Consider the following 19,273-nt stretch of genomic DNA (forward strand, 5'->3'; position numbering starts at 1 on the left):
TGCATGCCCCTGACTAGGGTTTGAGCCCACAACCCAGGCATGTGCCCTGACCGGGAATCGAACTGTGATCTCCTGGATCCTAGGTCGATGCTCAATTGCTGAGCCACACCCAGCCAGGCTGGGCAGCTCTTGATTTAATCTGCATCTTCCTGTTACACTTGTGCATACAACTACCTGGCCTGAACTACTGGGGAAACTTCATTAATTTCTCTCATTGAATCTCCTTTACGCAATTTACCATTTTAAATGCACATCACTTCCATACCTAAAACATTCAGTGGCCCCCCTGCTATCCTTAGAAGTCCCATATCTTCACCATACCCTGCACTGTCTTGCCAACTTTGCTCACTTTATCTCTTGACAAGTTCTTCCCATTCCCTGTGCTCTGCCCTCATAAGTTCTTCCTAAAAACAGGCCAAGCTGGTCTCCATCATGGAAAATTCCCACATGCTGTTCTGGTACCTGGAAGGCGATTTCTCCCTCTCTGTATCCAGCTAACTCTTAGCTTTCAGGTTTGGTGTGTTGGTCTCCTCCTGGGGAATCCTTAGAAGTCAGAGTCTCAGGACCCCTGCACTTATAGCCTTCTTTACTTATTCATGGTAGCAGTTATCCCAGCAATAATTTTAAAACTACTTGTGTCATTGGGAGTTTATTGTCAGTTCTCTTTTATTGATCATAAACTCCATTAAGACAAGAGTCATACTTTTTATTTCAATGAAAGTCCTCAGTTACTATTTGCTAAATGAGAGGAATGAAAATATAAATAGAAATAATAAACAATGTTTTAAAAGTATATTTAGATATTGATTATTGAAACAAAATGATCTACTTCATATTTATGAATTTAGCCACAGCTAGCAAGTTAAACTGTGGAGGAATTTATAGGTATTAGTGGTTCATGAAAACTTTGACAGAATGGGAGACAACTGACAAAAATAGACAATGGGAGGTGCTTTGAGAAGATAAGCCTGTGCTAATTATTATACATATATTGTAAGACAGGAGAAGAAACAACAACAGAGGTTAGCAAATACTTATGTACCTGTTTAAACACAACTAAAGTTAAATATATACTTATTCTGAATATCAATTTCATGAAGTCACGTGTCTTTCTGAGGATGTGCTAAAAAAAGTTCAGAAATTTTCTCCAATATTAAAAGGTTAGTTACAGTACTACTTAAGACTGTTGAGTTGTAACTTTGAATTTTTAAAATACTTGTTTTAGATACCTGCATTGATTCTCTTAAAGTTGTGAGCTATGTTTATCATAATGAGATTGATTTTATTTAACAACCAGATGATAATTCATTGACTTAGCTCTGATCAGCCCAATGCACATAAAACTACTATTTAGATTCTATCCAAATTAGGTGTATTTCTTTTTTTTTTTTAACTTTATTATTGTTTAAAATATTACAGATGTCCCTTTTTCTCCCCAGTGACCTGCTCCACCCCATTCCTTCCCCCTCCCCCGTCCCTCTCCCCACCATTGTCCATGTCTTTGGGTTGTGCATATATGCACATAAAGTCTTTGGTTACTCTCTCCCCCTCCACCCACCCGCCCTCCTCCATCCCTGACATTCCTCAGTCTCATCTATGCTTCCATGTCGTTAAGTCTATTCTGTTCATCAGTTTATTAAGTTCTTTAGATTCCACGTATAAGCGAGATCATGTGATGTTTGTCTTTCTCTGCCTGGCTTATTTCACTTAGCATAATATTCTCCAGGTCCATCCATATGGTCCCAAAGGGTACGAGATCCTTCTTCTCTACAGCTGCATAGTATTCCATGGTGTGAATGTCCCACAGCTTTTTATCCACTCATCTACTGCTGGGCACTTTGGCTGTTTCCAGATCTTAGCTATTGTAAACTGTGCTGCTATGAACATAGGGGTACAATATATCCTTTCTGATGAATGTTTCAGGCTTCTTAGGATACATTCCTAGGAGTGGAATCACTGGGTCAAACGGCAGCTCCATTTTTAATTTTTTGAGGAGCCTCCATACTGTTTTCCAAGTGGCTGCCCCAGTCTGCATTCCCACCAGCAGTGCACTAGGGTCCCCTTTCCCCACACCCTCGCCAGCACACATTGTTTGTTGATTTGTTGATGGACCCATTCTGACAGGGGTGAAGTGATACCTCATTGTGGTTTTAATTTGCATCTCTGATGATTAGCAACGTCGAGCATTTTCTCATGTGTCTCTTGGCCATCTGTATGTCCTCTTTGGAGAAGTATCTATTCAGGTCCTTTTAATTGGGTTGTTTGTCTTCCTCTTGCTGAGTAGTGTGAGTTCTTTGTACACTTTGGAAATTAGCCCCTTATAAGATACATCCTTGGCAAATATGTTTTCCCAGACTGTGGGGTTCCTTTGTATTTTGAGGCTGATTTCTTTTCCTGTGCAGAAGCTTTTTAGTTTGATGTAGTCCCATATGTTTATTTTTTTGTTTGTTTCTCTTGCCCTAGGAGATGTATCAGTGAAAATTCCACTACGTGAGATGTCTGTGACTTTACTGCCTATGTTCTCTTCCAGGATTTTTATGGTTTCGTGACTTACATTTAAGTCTTTTAGCGATTTTACGTTTATTTTTGTGTATGGTAAAAGTTGGTGGTCTAGTTTCATTTTTTGGCATGTATCTGTCCAATTTTCCCAGCACCATTTACTGAAGAGACTGTCTTTACTCCATTGTATGCTCTTGCCTCCTTTGTCAAATATTAACTGACCATAATGGCCTGGGTCTATTTCTGGGGACTCTGTTCTGTTCCACTGATCTATGTCTGGTACTGTACCAATACTAGGCTGTTTTGATTACAATGGCTTGTTAGTACAGTTTGATATCCAGTAAAGTGATCCCTCCCACTTTATTCTTTTTTCTCAAGATGGCTGCAGCTATTCAGGGTCTTTTTGGTTCCATATAAATTTTCGAAATGTTTGTTCTAGATCTGTGAAATATGCTGTTGGTATTTTAATAGGAATTGCATTGAATCTATAAATTTCTTTGGGAAGTATGGACATTTTAATGATATTAATTCTTCCACTTGTTTATATCTTCCTCTATGTCTGTTTTCAGTGTCCCATAGTTTTCCGAATACAGGTCTTTTACATCCTTGGTTAAGTTTATTGCTAGGCATCTTATTTTTTTAGTTGCAATGGTAAATGGTACTGTTTTTGTTGTTTCTCTTTCTGAGAGTTCATTGTTGGTGTATAAGAAAGCCACTGATTTCTGGATGTTGATTTTGTATCCAGCTACCTTGCCGAATTCATTTATCAAATCTAGTAGTACTTTGATGGAGTCTTTAGGGTTTTGTATGTACAGTATCATATCATGTGCAAATAATGACAGTTTTACTTCCTCCTTTCCATTTGGATACCTTTTATGTTTTCTTCCTGGAAACAATGATATTATAATGTACCCTTTAGAGTTTGTGTATCTGATGATAATATGTTTTATTATTTTTAAAGCTTTAAGTTAGATTTTCAGTGCAAGGATATAAAAATCTAAGTAAGAGTCTGTTTTGTTCATCAGTTAATTTTGTTCGTTACCTTCTTCTTAAAGAACTGAGGAACAGAATCAACCCAGAGGCATTGAAGCATGCAACAGACTGATGTATTTCATGGGGCAGGGGATGTGGTGTGGTGGTGTTTAACCAAAGAACTTATATGCATACACGCAAAACCCACAGACACAAACAATAATGTGGTGAAAGCCTGGGGAGGGGGTGGGAGCTGGGTAGAGGGGGTCATTGGGGGGAAAAAGGGGGACATGTGTAATACTTTCAGCAATAAAGATAAAATTTAAAATATCTGAGTAAGGGACAGCAAATAAATGCTTACAGTTGCTTTTGTTTTGGCACTTAGACTCTTTTTCTTTGTGATGCTGTAATTATTAACATATTTTACCGTACTAGATATTTTGAGTCTAAGTTCATTGTTTTCACGTAGGAATCAAAGCAAAACAAACTTAAACCATAAGTGCTGACTAGAAATGCAAAGCAAAATAGAGAATATGAACTATAGGAAGTAGCATAGTTTATAATTTAAATAAAATATTCGATCTCTATTAGGTTTTCTCAATGTTGGCACTAGTGATATTTGTGACAGATAATTCTTTTCTCAGGAGGCTGTCTTGTGCTTTGTAGAATGTTTAGCAACATCCCTGGCCTCTAACCACTAGATACCAGTAGCACCCACTCCCCTATTTGTGACAACGAAAAGTGTCTCCACTCTTTCCCAAATGCCCTGTAGAGGAAGACAAATCACTTCCCTCACTCCTTTCAGAACCATTTGTCTAGCTAAAAGCTTATCATTTTGTGCATATGCAGGTGTATCTCTAGGGTAGATTTCTAGAGGTCTTATTGCTGGATCAATGGTAGTTTTATGAAATGTTGCCAAATTTCCTTCCATAGGGTTGTACCATTTGTCACTGCAATGTGGGACAGTGCCTAGTGCTTCATAGTGTCACAGAAACGCGAATGGTCAAACTTTGATTTTTTTTTTTTGCCAATCTGATAAGCGAGGGAAAATGTCTTGGTGTTGCTTTGATATCTGTTTTCGAGCTTGCTTTGGCAGGATGATTTTTTATTATCCTGCTGTCAAAGGGAGCACTTAACAATATTTGTTACTTCTTGAAAGTTATGCTTCTCTAAGTTGGTCATTGTTCAGACAATTTAAGGAAAGGAAAACAGTTGTTTTGGTCTCCGTCTGAGGTCTTCAATTATTTTGTTAGCCTAAAAATAAAAGGCCAAAGCGAGAGGCAACAAACGATATATGAGGTTAAAAAAACCCCCTGCAATTCTAGGAAGCACTGATTCAGGCAGAAAACCAAATAGTGTACTGATTAGGAGGTTAAGGCAAGGATTATTTATGAGAAAGGGAAGGAAAATAATTACATGAATAGAAGAAAGGAATTCCCATTGATATTAAGGCAAGGAAGGAATTTTTATAGGTGCAAATAAGCAAAGTTATTCTTTAGCTATACATGGTAGAGCTGATTCTAAAAAATGTCTTTAATTTTTAGTGTGCTAGTCAAGACATTTGCTTTCCTGTTAGCTTTGCATACAGTTTGGAATACAGTGTTACTTTTCCCAGTCCAGAAGTTATTTTGCCACTTGAAACATTCCAAAGGTTTGTGGAATAAGACATGCAGGGCAGTTCCTGTGGGATGGCGTCTCTGATTCCATTGTGAGGTGTCTCCATTTATATCATTTTCATAATTTTTACTAACCCATTGCCTAAATGTGTTCAAACAAATATATTAAAAAGCATATCTTTAGCTTACAGCTTCTATGCAGCTGCAAAAATGAAGTAATCAGTTTATAAATTAAATAAAACTGAACCACCAAGCCATAACATTCAAATCAACAACACTAATCTAATTTAGTGTGAATGTAGGACTGCTTGTTAAGGAGGATAACTGGGTGTGTTTCTTTGCCTTTTCCACAGAGTGCCACAGGATATGGCAATTTGCCCCCTATTGCTGGGCAACTCTATTTAGGTCTCATAACCAGATCAATGGAAGCATATGCCCCTCTTTGAGTGCAAAATTATTATTTACATCTAAATCCTTTCCCCCCAGAACCCTTCTCCAATTGCAGAAACATTTCTGAAAGTTTTGTCCCCTAGGTCTAGGGATATGCGACCCTTCCTGGCCTGCTAGGTGGAGAGGAACTCATTTTCACTGGTGCTATTGTACTTTATCTTTCCTGAGAAGTGATAGGATTGGTGGCTGAGAGCTTTCCCATTCCCTGAAACAATCAAAATCATTAATTGTGTTTTCCAACTATGACTGTATTTTGACTATTAATATAAAGTACCTATTAAATGGCCTTCAATATTTATGCCCATTTCCATAATACCAGAATAATATTTAGGAAGCAGTAATAAAATCAAGCTTCAAGAAGAACATAAGTTATAAACATATTACTTCATTTTATGTTTTCTTTCATCTGCACAGTTTTCTGTGTTTAAGTTTTAGTGTTTGTTCATACTCAGTTTTTTACTGTGTTAATTTAGTGATATGAAATATACCAGCAACAACTAGAGGGAGAGGAGATAATATTGATAAATATGGGCAGAGCTAATGCCTGTACTATACTCAGTTAAATATGTGTGGATTTAGAGCTTCTTGGTAAGCTTTTGGAAACCAACGTAGGACAATTTGCATGCATGAGATTTATAATTTTCTATAAGTGTTGTGTGATGTTCTGATGTATTTTAATAATTCTATTTTAAGCATATATTTACATATTAATTGACTTCTGTAATTTTTTTGTTCCAAAACTATTTGATTTGCTTCACTGGAATAGATACACATAAAATAACACCAGTAAATATAAAAGCAATAGTTAGAAATTGTAAAGAAAAAAATAATTATAACAAAACCTTTGCATAGAGTAATAGAGTATTAAATTTGACTTTTCCTGGATGGCAAGGTAGAAAAGAAAATACTATGCAGTACACAGTTTCATGGTTTGGTAAAGAAAAATGTACCATTGCTTTAGAACAATGTATCCTTTTGATAAATTCTAGGTAATTTTAAATATTTTGAGACACACTGTACTGCATAATGGTCAATGACCTGAGATTATGTTTTTTTAATAAAAGAGGTTATTTCCATGGTTTTTGGCCATTTTATATTGATTGTAAATAAAAATCAAAGACTTGTATTACAACTTAAGTCAATAAGGACATTTTAATTGGAGACAGAGCTCATATAGCATTAATCAGTCTGATAACCATTCTAGAACAAGAATCAGCAAACTTTTTTTGTAAAGAGTCAGATTAGACTTTGTGGGTCATATGTTCTTTGTCAACTAATCAACTTTGCCATAGTAGCATGAAAGGAGTTATAATCTATAAGCAAATGGGCATAGCTGTGTTCCAATAATACTTTATTTACTAAAGCAGGTGGTGGGATGGATTTGACCCATACTTTACCATTTAGCTTGGAATATATTCTGAAATACTAATTATCTTAACAGTTCCTATAATTTTTTTCAATCACAGTTTACATTCAATACCATTCCATATCAGTTTCAGATGTACAGCAAAGTGACCAGAAAACCATGCACTATGCAGAGTGGTCCCCAGCTGCCCCAAGCACTCACCTAACCCCATACCCAGTTATCTCAATATTATTGACTATATTCCCCAGGCTGCAATCTGTATCTCTGTGGTTATTCTGCAGCTACCACTCTGTACTTCTTAATCCTTTCACCTTTTTCACCCAGCCTCTCAACTCCCCTTCCCTCTGATAGCTGTCAGTCTATGTATCTATGAGTCTGTTTCTATTTTGTTTGTTTTGCTCATTAGGTTCTACATATAAGTGAGATCATATGGTATTTGTCTTTCTCTGACCGGTTTATTTCACTTAGCATATTACTCTCCATGCTCATTCACGCTGTCCCAAAAGGTAAGATTTCCTTTTTTTTATAGCCGAGTAATATCCCATTGTGTAAATGTACCATAGCTTTTTAATCTATTTATCTACTTATGGACACTTGGGCTACTTCCAAATCTTGGCTATTGTAAATAATGTTGCAGTGAACATAGGGGTGCATATATTCTTTCAAATTAGTGTTTTGGATTTCTTTGGATATATTCCCAGAGGTAGGATCTCTGGGTCAAAAGGCAGTTCTATTTTTAATTTTTTGAGGAACCTCCACACTGTTTTCCATAGACTGGCTGCACCAGTCTGCAATCCCACCAAAAGTACTATGACTTTGCAGCTCCTCTTCAAGACATGGTGCCTATATTCTCACCTCTTAAATCTGGGCTGGTCCTACCACTTACTTGGAGAAATAAAGTGGGGAAGTGATGATGAACTAATAATGGGCCTCGTCCTCAGGAAACTGTGTTCTTTCACTCTTACTTGAAACACCCACTGCTGTCATGTCATCAAACATAAGCTAGCGGGCTGGAGGATGAGAGACCATGTGGATCTGTGCCAGGTCAGCCTACTTATCCCTTCTGTGGCCTTAGATACACATATATGAGCCCAGCTACAATTGGTAAAACCAACTCATCCACTTTTTGTGATACTATTGTTATACATATTAAATATATAGATTCTACAAACTCAACAATACATTAACATGAGTATTACTTTACATAATTTTATGTCTTTATATCTTTAAAGAAGCTGAGAAAACAAACATATTTATAGACTGTTGTATTAACCTCTTTATTTGTCATTTATGGTTCTCTTCATTTGTTCCAATGGATTCTGATTACCATCTGGAGTCATTTTTTTAACCCAATACAGCTTTGCTTCCAACCACCCATCCCCTTTGTACTGTTATTGGAAAATATATTAATTATTATATCTGACATGCACAAGAGTATATTACACAATTAATTTTTAAAATAATTAAAAGAAAAAAATAAGTGTACATTTATACTGTGTGTTTTTTGTTTTGTTTTGTTTTTTTTAAATCCTTACCTGAAGATATTTTTCTATTGCTTTTTCAGAGAGAGTGGAAGGGGGAGAGAAGGAGAGAGAGACACCTTGATGTGAGAGAGACACATCCATTGGTTGCCTCCAGGGCTGGGGATCAAGCCTGCAACTGAGGCACATACCCTTGGCCAGAATCGAACCCAAGACTCTTCAGTCCTTGGGCCGAGGTTCTAACCAATGAACCAAATCAACTAGGGCTATACTATCTTTTAAAACTATAAATTACATAGTTACCTTTACCAGTATTTTTTTTTTTTCTGGCAGCGTGTAATTAATTTATTGCTTGGGGTCACTTGCTTTCAGCCTGAAAAACTTTCTTTCATTTTTATTTTTCTTCATTCTTTTTCTTTCTTCTCCTCAAGCTAGAAAATCTCAATTGTCCTAACATCAAGTTCACTGATTCTTTCTTCTGCCAGTTCAAATCTACTGGCCAGCCCTGTAGTAAAGTTTTCATTTCAGTTACTGTAATTTTCAACTCGAGAATTCCATTTGGTTCCATTTTATAATTTCTATTTCTTTATTGGTAATCTCTGTTTGATGCCACAGTGTTGTCATATCTTCCTTTACTCCTTTGATCATAGTTTCCTTTAGTCCTTTGAACCTATTTATAATGGTAACTTTGAAGTCTTTTCTGTTAAATCCCACATCTAGTTGCTCTCAGAACAAGTTTCCGTTGCCTGCTTTTGTTCTGGTGTTTGGGTCATACTTTCCTGTTCTTTTACATGTCTCATTTTTTTTTGGAAATGGGAAATTTTATATAAAGTATTGTAGCAATTCTGGGTATTAGTCCCACCACCAAATGCTTATTATCAGTTCTGTTAAATTGTTTAGTGACTGGCTGGATTATTTTAGTGAAATCTGTAGCCTCCCCTCACATTGTGAAGCTTTGGATGTCGTTCCTCATGAGGTACAAATTTGAGTATGACCCCAGTCACCTTGGGATGACACTGGTTTTGGCAGAACTCTTTTTGTCTCTTTCTCTGACCACATCCAACTGTTAAGTCCACTAATCACTAGCTGATTGCTCTATTGTTTTCAACAATGCCTTGAGGCATAAATTGTTCCACAGAACTGATCAAACCAAACCCAGGTTCTCTTGCTTGAAGGGTTAGTTGCTTAGGTCAAAGTTTAAGATTTGTTCTGTCTCCAGGAGGGCTCCTCCCAGGTGTTGTTTCTTAGTTTCTCTCCAGAAAACTAGCTATCCCACTGTTTTGTCTATATCCCCAATTAACCTACCAATGTCTTCCCAATTGTACTTTATTTACAACTTCCACTGTTTTGAGAGTGTTCTTAGGTTTGAACTTTTGCATACCCTTTCAAGTAAAGTTAGCTCCTATGGCAAATGATTCAGCATTCTCTGTTTTATGGCCTGCTTCTCGTCCAGGAAAAATCTCTGAGCCATGGCTCTAGAGCTGAGGGTAAGAAAATGGGACATTTTCTCTGAGTGACACTCCTTGCTTTAGTAGCGGAACACTTATGGAGGGGGAATAGCCTCAGGTTTTCTCAGCTTGCCTCTCTCAGTGTGAATCACACATGGATTACCATCCAGGTAAGGGTGGTGATCAGTTCCCAATATACTCAGTGAAGCCACACCCAAGGTCAAGCCTCCATCCCATGAGTGGGGGTTGGGAGAAAAAAGCAAGCCCCCATGTCTCAGCCATACTTCCCCAGAATTTAGCCTTAGCAACAAGTAGATGGTGGCAGGATAAGAAATGCCTATGCCCTGCCCCATGCCTAAAGATAAGCCTTGGACTAGTGTTCTGGGGTGACCGCGACAGACGACCACCAGAGCTTGTATTTGAATTTTTGGAGCCTTTATTAGCTGGCCAGCGGCTACAGTTGCAGCGTCTTACCCATGTAAGAGCCGAACTGCAGCCCTGACCCTTAGTTCTTCCCTCACTTTATGCTCAGTAACCACAAAGGCAATGCAGTAAAGGGGTTTCCAAGAATTTGTTAGGTTGTCAGCTTTTGTTACAGAAAACAAGGGGGGACCTTTAGCAACACAAAAGGGACGATTTAAACACAATGTTTTACAATGAGTAGTGGGGTTATGCTTGGCCAGAGCATGACTGGTTTGTTCTTTCTATAGGGACTCGGGGAGCGGTAATTATTGGGCTAGCTTGTCGGGCCTTGTCCTGTACAATAGTGATCTTATTCTGCCTTTACTGTTAGTTCCTTAGGTATATTCTTCTGCCCATGGTGGCCAGAACATTCCCCACTGGTCTTTTTGGGGGATCAAATCCTTGATTCCTCTTCTTCTGAGCCTACAATGTGCTGGTCCTGGGTATGGAGAACTATGAGTTTTACTGCCTGAATCCTTTCCTGCACAAAATTGAGTAGGCATCTAGCGAAGCATGGCCCAAAAATCAAGAATAATATAAGGAGTACTAACAGACCAGCCACTGCCTAAAGGAGAGTAGTTAACCATGGGGACTAGTTGAACAAATTCTCAAACTAGTTCTCTCTATCCCTACGCCTTTTCTCCCGATCTAGGAGTCTCTTCCTTAGCTGGCTTAAACTCTCCTCTCTGACACCAGAGTGATTGGTGTAGAAACAGCAGCTCTCACCCAGCGCTAGACAGAGCCCTCCCTGCTTGAGGAATAGGAGGTCCAGTCCCCTTCTATTCTGTAGCATAACTTCTGCTAGCGAGCCTACAGACTCCGCAAGCTGAGTTACTGACCTTTCTAGGGTGGCGAGGTCTTGGTCAATCTGACGTCCTAGCTCACGGTAGTTTTGGTGTCCAGTTATTAGTGCAGCTGTACCCACCGCTGCAGATCAGCTAGGCCCAGCCCCATGAGCACCTGCACAAGGATAGCGGCTCTTAACCCTCCTCGGCTCTAACCTAAGGTGCTCCCGCCCTCCTTCTCCAGAGTAATAATACACTTGAGGTAAAATATGGGTTAGTATATGCCAGGATGGTATATAGACTGTAGGGCAGGAGGGAAAACGCAGGGGGTCAAAGAGCTATTACATGCCTACCAAGTACCTTCTGGGGCAACTAGGTAAACAAGGGTCCTGTCACCGTCAGTATAGTTAACAGGGAAAGTAATGGCCTGGGCACAGGACTGGGCACAGGGCGAAGAATGAAGGGAGAAATTCTCTGGATATATACAAGTCCCTGCTCCTTGGAGGTCCTCTAAGGTAAGATGAGGCTTATGTCCCCAGGTACACAACCCTGGGCGGAAAGTGCTCGTTACAGAGTAGTTATGAATTTGTGAGCTCTCCTGTCCTACGGGGATATTAGCCCCAATGCCAATATAGTGGGGAGGTTCAGGGTTTAGACGTATCCAACAATCCTGGGTTATATTTGGGGAAGTCTTATTCAAAAACATAAACATAGCCTCTAGAGTGCTCATGAGTCCACGGTGTGGGAGCTCCAGGGGCGGCGGTGGGATGTCCTCTGAAAGTTCTCAGTGACACATCCGCTCTGGCGCCGGGGGGTCGCTGTGCAATTCCTCAGTCCTGGTGTGGAGGCGGTCCCCAGCCCAGGTCTCCAGGGGAGCAGGCGGATTCGGGGCCTGTGTTTGGAGGGTGGCCCTCTTGGTGTCTGCCTCGCACGATGCGCCTCGCGGCGGCAGAGCTAGTCTGGGTGCCTGGAGGGATCTGAGGAGATGGTTAGAGGACTTTGCCATTTCCTCTTCCCTCAACCGGGGAAGGAATGGCGGCGGCCGGCTGAATATAATCTCAGAAGGAGTTAGCCCCTTAACATATGGGGTACACCGAGCCCTGAGGAGGGCGAAGGGGAGGAGACTTACCCAGTTTTCGCCAGTCTCTAACTTTAGGTTAGCCAGTGTTTCCTTTAGAGTCTGATTCATCCTTTCTACCTGCCCTGAGCTTTGTGGTCTGTAAACGCAATGTAATTTCCACTTAATCCCAAGAGCCCTTGCTAACAATCGGGTAATCTTGGCGATGAACGCCGGCCATTGTCGGACCCCATGTGCAAAAGGCCAAAGCGGGGGAGAATTTCAGAGAGGAGTTTCCTAGTTACTATTTGCGCCGTTTCAGTTTTGGTCGGATAGGCTTCTGGCCAGCCCCAGAAGGTGTCTACAAATACTAGGAGGTAACGGTAGCCCCCTATCCCTCCGGGGGTCTCGGTGAAATCCACTTCCCAGTGTTCTCTGGGTTCGGTGCCCTGAAACCGGATCCCAGGAGCGGCCGACACTGGGGGCCCTGGATTTACTCGCGCACAAGTCTGGCAGCGCCTGGCGACGTCCTTGGCCATCTTGTGCAGTCCCGGAATGTAGTATCCTCTCCCTGGGAGCTCTACCATCTTCGTTCCTCCTAGGTGGGTGCTCCGATGGGTTTGCTGGAGTATAGTTCGCTCGACAGCTGCTGGAACTAGCAGCCTCCCACCTGGCAGTTGTAGCCACCCTCCTTCCATCCTCCTCGCGTCGAGCTGGGTGGCTACTTTCTGCTCCTCTGGGCAATATGTGGGGCCTGACTCTAAAGTTCATGCCAGCACGGTCACCAAAATTTCTAGAGGCGCCACTGGTCTTTCTGCCACCTCCCGGGCCATCTGGTCCGCGCACCGGTTGCCCCTCGCGGTGGGGGAGTCGTCTTTCTGGTGTCCTCTGCAGTGCGTTATAGCCACTTCAGGGGAGCCCCAAGTGGCTGACAAGAGGCCTAGGGTTTCCGGGCCATTCTTTATATTCTCCCCGCCGAGGTTAAAGTCCTCTCTCCTTATAGAGAGCCCCATGGATGTGCACAGTGGCTGAAGCACACCTGCTGCCGTGTAAATGTTAACCTCTTGTTTCTTCCCCGCCTCAGGGCCTGGCTGAGGGCTAGAAGTTCAGCCTTCTGTGCTGACGTCCCCCGGCCGAGGGCCTGAGCCCAGAGCACCCCCTTCTGGGTGACCACTGCTGCCCCTGCATGCTGGACACCTTGTTCAACGAAACTGCCGCCACCGTGAACAGAGTCTCGTCCGGGCCGGCAAGGGGCTGGTCAGTCAGATCTGCCCGCAGCGAAGTCAGGGCTGCCAAGGTTTCCTCACAGTCATGCAACGGCTCTGTTCCCCTGGTCCTGTCCTTGGGAAGGAGAGTGGCAGGGTTTAGGGCCACCGTCCTCAGGAAAATCACTCTAGGGGGCGTCTAGCAGCTGCACTTGGTACTGGGTAGTGCACGCATTGGACACCCAGCACTCCGGGGGGCTGTGTAGCAGGCTCTCGACATTATGGGGAGCTATTACTTGGAGGTTTTGTCCGAAAGTCAACTTGGAAGCCTCCTTGACTAAGATCGCGGTGTCGGCGATGGCCTTCAGGCAGCCGGGCCACCCTGCCGCTACTGGGTCTAGCCTTTTGGACAAATAGGCTACTGGTCCCAAAGTTTGAGTTAGGGCCCCTTTTGCTACTCCTTTGGTTTCTGCCACATGTAGTTGCAATGGTTTATGTAGATCGGGCAGAGCCAGGGCGGGGCGCTGGTCAGAGTGTGCTTGAGCGTCTGGAAAGCTTCTTCCTCAACCTCGGTCTAAATTAAGTCGGACCCTGGGCCTCCTGGCTGCAGCCCGGAGGCCCCTCAAGAGAGTCTGGAGAAGCCTGTCAAGAGCCTCCCTTCCCTGATCCGAATTTGGATCCCAAGTGGGCCGGCCCCTGGGAAACACAGCCTCTAGCCCGGCGGGGTCAGTGCTCGGCTGGCCATCTGGCCCCAGGACTAATTCCCGGCCCTCCGCCCTTATCCTCTCTCTCCTCCGAAGTAAAAAGCGTTTGCAAGCGCTGTTGGCAATCATCCCAAGTCGGCTGGTGTGTGAAAAAGACCGACTCAAGGAGGGAGATCAGGCCCTGGGGCTCCTGAGAAGAAGAGGGATTCTGCTGTTTCCAGTTATAGAGGTCGCTGGTGGGAAAAGGGACATAAACCATAAAGGGCCTCCCAGCAGGGCCGCCTGCCCCTGTGGGCCCGGCCTGTCGTAGGGGGAGAATCGGGGCCGCCTGATCTAAATTATCTCCCTCCGTTACCGGGACTCCAGGCCCATAGGAAGAACCCTGCCTAGTGTGGGGAGGGCTCAAGGGGTCTCTAGGTGTTGGGGCTGAGGGTCCTGTGGAGTCCGGGGAGGGAGGCCACTGGGGGCCAGCAGCCAGTGGGGGAGGAACATAGGGAAGCGGCTGTACAAGGGGAAAGTCGTCTCCTCCCTCGTCCTGCAGAATGGGAGGTCTCTTTTCTTTCTCTCTGCCGTGATCCTGCTAATAGGACCGTCTGTCTCTGTCCCATTTTCTTTTCGGAATTCTGACACTTCTTTAGCCAACGGGGTCTATCAGTGAGAATATCAACCCATAACTGAATGTAGGGAATTTGGCCGGGATGGCCAGGATTCCCATAGACCTTATTGTGTACTTTATAGGCGATGCCCAGATCAAAGGTTCCACTCGGCGGCCACCCCACCCCAAATGTTGGCCATTCACGGTCACAGGATTTCTTGAGATCAAAGGCATTTACTTCAAATTCATAGCCAGCTGCCCGCTGTTGGAAATCTTTAAAATTATTGAGAAAACATTGTAATGGCTCACACAGAGATGACTGTCCCTGACCCATTTTGACAAACACAATCACAACGAAAAACAGACAGACCAGACAGGTGCCCCAAAAGGCGGCAAGCACCAGAGACCCCCGCCGCCGTCGCAGCCGAGGGCCTGGACCTGGAGGTTCCGCTGCGTCCAGCCCTCGGACAGTCCTCCCGAGGAACATTCCGGACAGAAGACAGACAGCACATGCTTACCTCCCCGCGGGGATCCAGATGGCTCTCACGGTCGGATCACAAATTTAGGAGGAGATTCTCCGCCTCCCTGGAACCCGGGACCGAGACTGGAGTATCCTCACCTGGGGCATCAGCTGGCCCTTGGCCGGAGTGATCTCGCTGGGGCCTCCAAATGTTCTGGGGGGACCCGCGACAGATGACCACCAGAGTTTGTGTTTGAATTTTGGAGCCTTTATTAGCTGGCCAGCGGCTACAGTTGCTGCGTCTCACCCCTGTAAGAGCCGAACTGCAGCCCCGACCCTTAGTTCTTCCCTCACTTTATACTCAGTAACCACAAAGGGGTAAAGAGGTTTCCAAGAATTTGTTAGGTTGTCAGCTTTTGTTAGAGGAAACAAGGGGGGACCTTTAGCAACACAAAAGGGACGATTTAAACACAATGTTTTACAGTGAGTAACGGGGTTATGCTTGGCCAGAGCGTGACTGGTTTGTTCTTTCTATAGGGACTCGTGGAGCGGTAATTATTGGGCCAGCTTGTCGGGCCTTGTCCTGTACAGTAGGGATCTTGCTCTACCTTTACTGTTAGTTCCTTAGGTATATTATTCTGGCCATGGTGGCCAGAACAACATTGATGTTTCTCTCTCTCCCTCTCCCTTCCTCTCTCTCTAAAATCAATTAAAGAAAAAAAGAAAAGATAACTGAACTTGCAGAGTGAGATATTCCTCCTCTAGACATTCAATCAGGTCTGCCGTAAAAATTAAAGAGGAATGGGTAGAGTCACATCAAAGAATTTCCTTGCTCTAACCCCACAGTCAGAAATACAGGCTATCTAGTGCACTTCACTTAATACAAACCAAACATCGAAATCACTGAAGAGGAAATTAATCACACCTAACTATCAGTAGAATCTCATAATAAAGAGAGCTAAAGAATTCAACAGCATTATCAACAGAAGTTTTTTCCATCACAGAATCCCTTGTCTTGACTTATAAGAGCACACATCCCTGGGGCCTCATAGTCTGGCAGTTGACTTCTCTACCACAATATATCCAAATTGTTTAGAAAACAAAACTTGCATGACGAATGTCAGCTGAACTTACTGTGGTAATAATTTCACAATATATGTGAATCAAACCATCATACTGGTGCATCATAAAGTTATACTGTAATGTATGCCAGTTATTTCTCACTAAAGCATGAAAAAATACATGCAGTTAACTTTCTGAGGCCTACGGAATTCGAAGTCTCATTTTTCATCTATAAAGGTCTTTAATTACAACTGAAAAATTGAAGTATATATCAGAACATTGAAATTTTCAAAAATGGGGGGAAATAACTATTCAGGCAATCACAGTTGCTGACCTCTGGGGCCTGAGCCAGCAGGGAAGCCAGCAAGCCCAATGCCCAGAAACTGATACTTTGAGTTTGTGATTACAGACTGTTGTGGCAGGGTGTTTCAGAGTAGCTTCAAAAATATCCAACTTGCTTTTTCCTAAAGGCCATAGTCATAATATATTTCCTATGTGCAAAACATTTCACTTAAAATTGAGCTCGTAATACATTAAATTAAATAATACATTAAGTTAAAATATTAGGTTATAAAACAAAATGAACCATATGATCTCAACTTTAAGATGTATATTCTTCTTTATTCTCTTACACCTCCACTTTCGGTTGGGTTCTTCCACTTAGATAGATGCTGGAAGGAGGCAAAGAGAAGGTGTGTCACCAAGTAGAGGGGAGCTAAGAGGAAACCAGGGTGAGGACTGCCTGGGTCCCAGATGTATCTCTGTCTCTCCCTCTGTGTGGCACCCTTCTGTCTCACCACAAAGCTCAGCAGGCCATGGTTTTCAGAGCCAATGGCCCAAGCCTCCAGCCATCACTGAGAGCCAGGCTCAGGGACCCCTTGGGGGGCATCTGGCCTACAGGGAAGGAGACATATACAGCTATTATAAGGGCTTACTCTGTGCCGGGCACTGTGTTTTACAGTAGTCACTGACACAGGCTGACTTAATCTTTGGGGAAAACCCAAACATGGAGGAGCTCTTATTATCCCCACTGTACGCTTCAGGGAACTGCTGCTCAGAGGGAACGGACGAATGTCAGGGTCCCATGGCCAGAAAGTGGTGACCAGGGATGGCCAAGCCTGGTCCTCTGATCCCATTGTTGAAGCCAGGTAGGCAGCCTCTGGCCAGCCCTCTATGACACGCCAAGAGGCAGCAGAGGGCAATGAACATGGGTGAGAACCTCAAATGTTGACACTCATAGAAGGGTTAGTTTTCTGCAACACTCAGTGGGACTTTATTAAAAATCATAATAGAATATAAAAGTTTATAAGACTTACACAGTGGTACCCCGGTTTTCCCACGTCTCCATGACGATCATTTTGGTTTACAAATGCTGTAAACTCTGAAGGAAATGCTTCGGTTTTCGAACACGCCATGCGGCTTCTGCTGAGAGCAAGATCCCGAGGCCCAGCTGTCGGCTGAGTATCCCTTGGTTTTCAAACGTTTCAGAACTCGAAGGGTCTTCCAGATCGGATTACATTTGAAAACCGAGGTACCACTGTATATGCTTTTGAGTTCATCAGGTGGGACAGAGTTTATGCAGAATATACTTGTACATTTTAAAGCATGCATTCAACCACTGATAACTCTGTTAGTGTATTAAATATATAATAGATAAGGTGGGTGTTTCATTTGAGAATGACATTTATAATTGTGATTACAATGTAATATTCAGTAATCGTTAAGAACTGCTTGAACTGCATGTCTTGGACCAGATAGCAGCTTTCATATACTACTGTTTAATGTGCCAGTGACCACAGAAAAGGGCAAAAGAATATATTCCAAATGGCAGCTAAAACACTAGCTAGGAATGCCTGTCTCAAGTCCTTTTTCTGTAGTGAGGCAGGCTATAAGAAATGAAATCAACCCGACCATGATTCCTTTTGTGTGTGTTTCCCTATGGTTTCCCCACCACTCTGCACTCCTCCTGCCAGGCCCCCGTCCCATTAAGTTCATGCCAACTGCTATGCCACCCTCTCGCCACCCCCTCCTACTTGTCGACCTTCCCGATCAAGAACAAAGCCTTTGGCACCTCACTCGCGGCCTTCAGCCCCACCCCAGTTACCACCCCCCTCTGGGACCAGCCCCCGCCCCCAACCTTCTGGCCCCACAGGCCTCGGCTTGCTCAGAACCCCCGAGGAAGTCTCCTCTCCCCCACGACCGTGCCAGCCTCTCCCGCCAGCGCCCCTTCCCGCACAGCCACAACTAGGAGCTGCTCCTTCAGTCCCGGGTTCCAGCCTCCCGCCCTGACCGCACCTTCTACCCTCCAGCCCGCCCTGCGTCCCCCCTCCCCGTGTCTCACGCACACTCCCCCCTCCAAAGGACCGGAGCAGAGGAGTCCCAAGTACAGCGGTGGATTTCAGCTCTTTAATGGCACCGGTCGAGCACAGAGCCTGGCCGCCTCAGCTGGGTGACAGGTAGCGTGGCCGCTTGCCAGGCCCTGGGACAGGCTTCAGCCCCGCCTGGATTCGGGCATCTGGCCGAACAGGGTGAAGGCGCTGCTGCGGCGGCGGGGCGCCCCCTCGCGGTTGCTGTTGGCCGCCGCCCCCGCATCTCGCTCCCGCCCTTGCCCTTGGCCTTGCTCGGCGGTCTGCACGCTGCCGCTGTGGGCCTCCATGCCCACCATCTCCACGATGTAGTCGGTCAGGGAGTCGAGCATGACCAGGAGCAGGTCATCTGCGCCCGAGCTGGGACGCTGGCCCTGCTGATTGTTCTGTAGGAGGCGATCCACGTAGGTCAAAGGGGACTGTAACTCGGCCGCCAGAAGATGGTCTGGAGTCTCAGAGGGGCTCTCACGGCTTGGTTTCTCTGACATGATGGCTGTTTGACTCGCATCAGCCCTTCTTAACTCTCTGGGCCTCTGAAGACACCAGTGCTCGGCTGGGCCTTTTATATCCTTGCAGCCCCTCCTGGTCAGGGAGCCCTTTGTGACATCCTGGACCTTGGGTTGTCACTGGTGACCATTGTGCCCTCATCAGGCCTCAGCCTAGAAATGTCCATAACAGGAACCTGGTCACTCTGGAGACGGGCCCATGATTTTGAGGGCACTGTCATTTGTTGTTTGACTTTAAC

At 44.0% G+C, this 19,273-nt stretch overlaps 1 protein-coding gene across 1 annotated transcript; it reads right to left on the reverse strand.

The window, feature by feature from the left end:
• Window positions 1-18,653: 18,653 nt before the first annotated feature.
• On the reverse strand, window positions 18,654-19,016 carry LOC308551052 (huntingtin-interacting protein M-like; the record flags this gene model as incomplete). Its single annotated transcript, XM_081125417.1, has 1 exon — window positions 18,654-19,016. The coding sequence occupies one exon, from the start codon at window positions 19,014-19,016 to the stop codon at window positions 18,654-18,656; it is 363 nt and encodes a 120-aa protein (XP_080981543.1).
• Window positions 19,017-19,273: the final 257 nt, after the last annotated feature.

Source organism: Miniopterus schreibersii (assembly GCF_964146895.1).
Source record: "Miniopterus schreibersii genome assembly, chromosome: X".
NCBI classification, from domain to species: domain Eukaryota; kingdom Metazoa; phylum Chordata; class Mammalia; order Chiroptera; family Miniopteridae; genus Miniopterus; species Miniopterus schreibersii.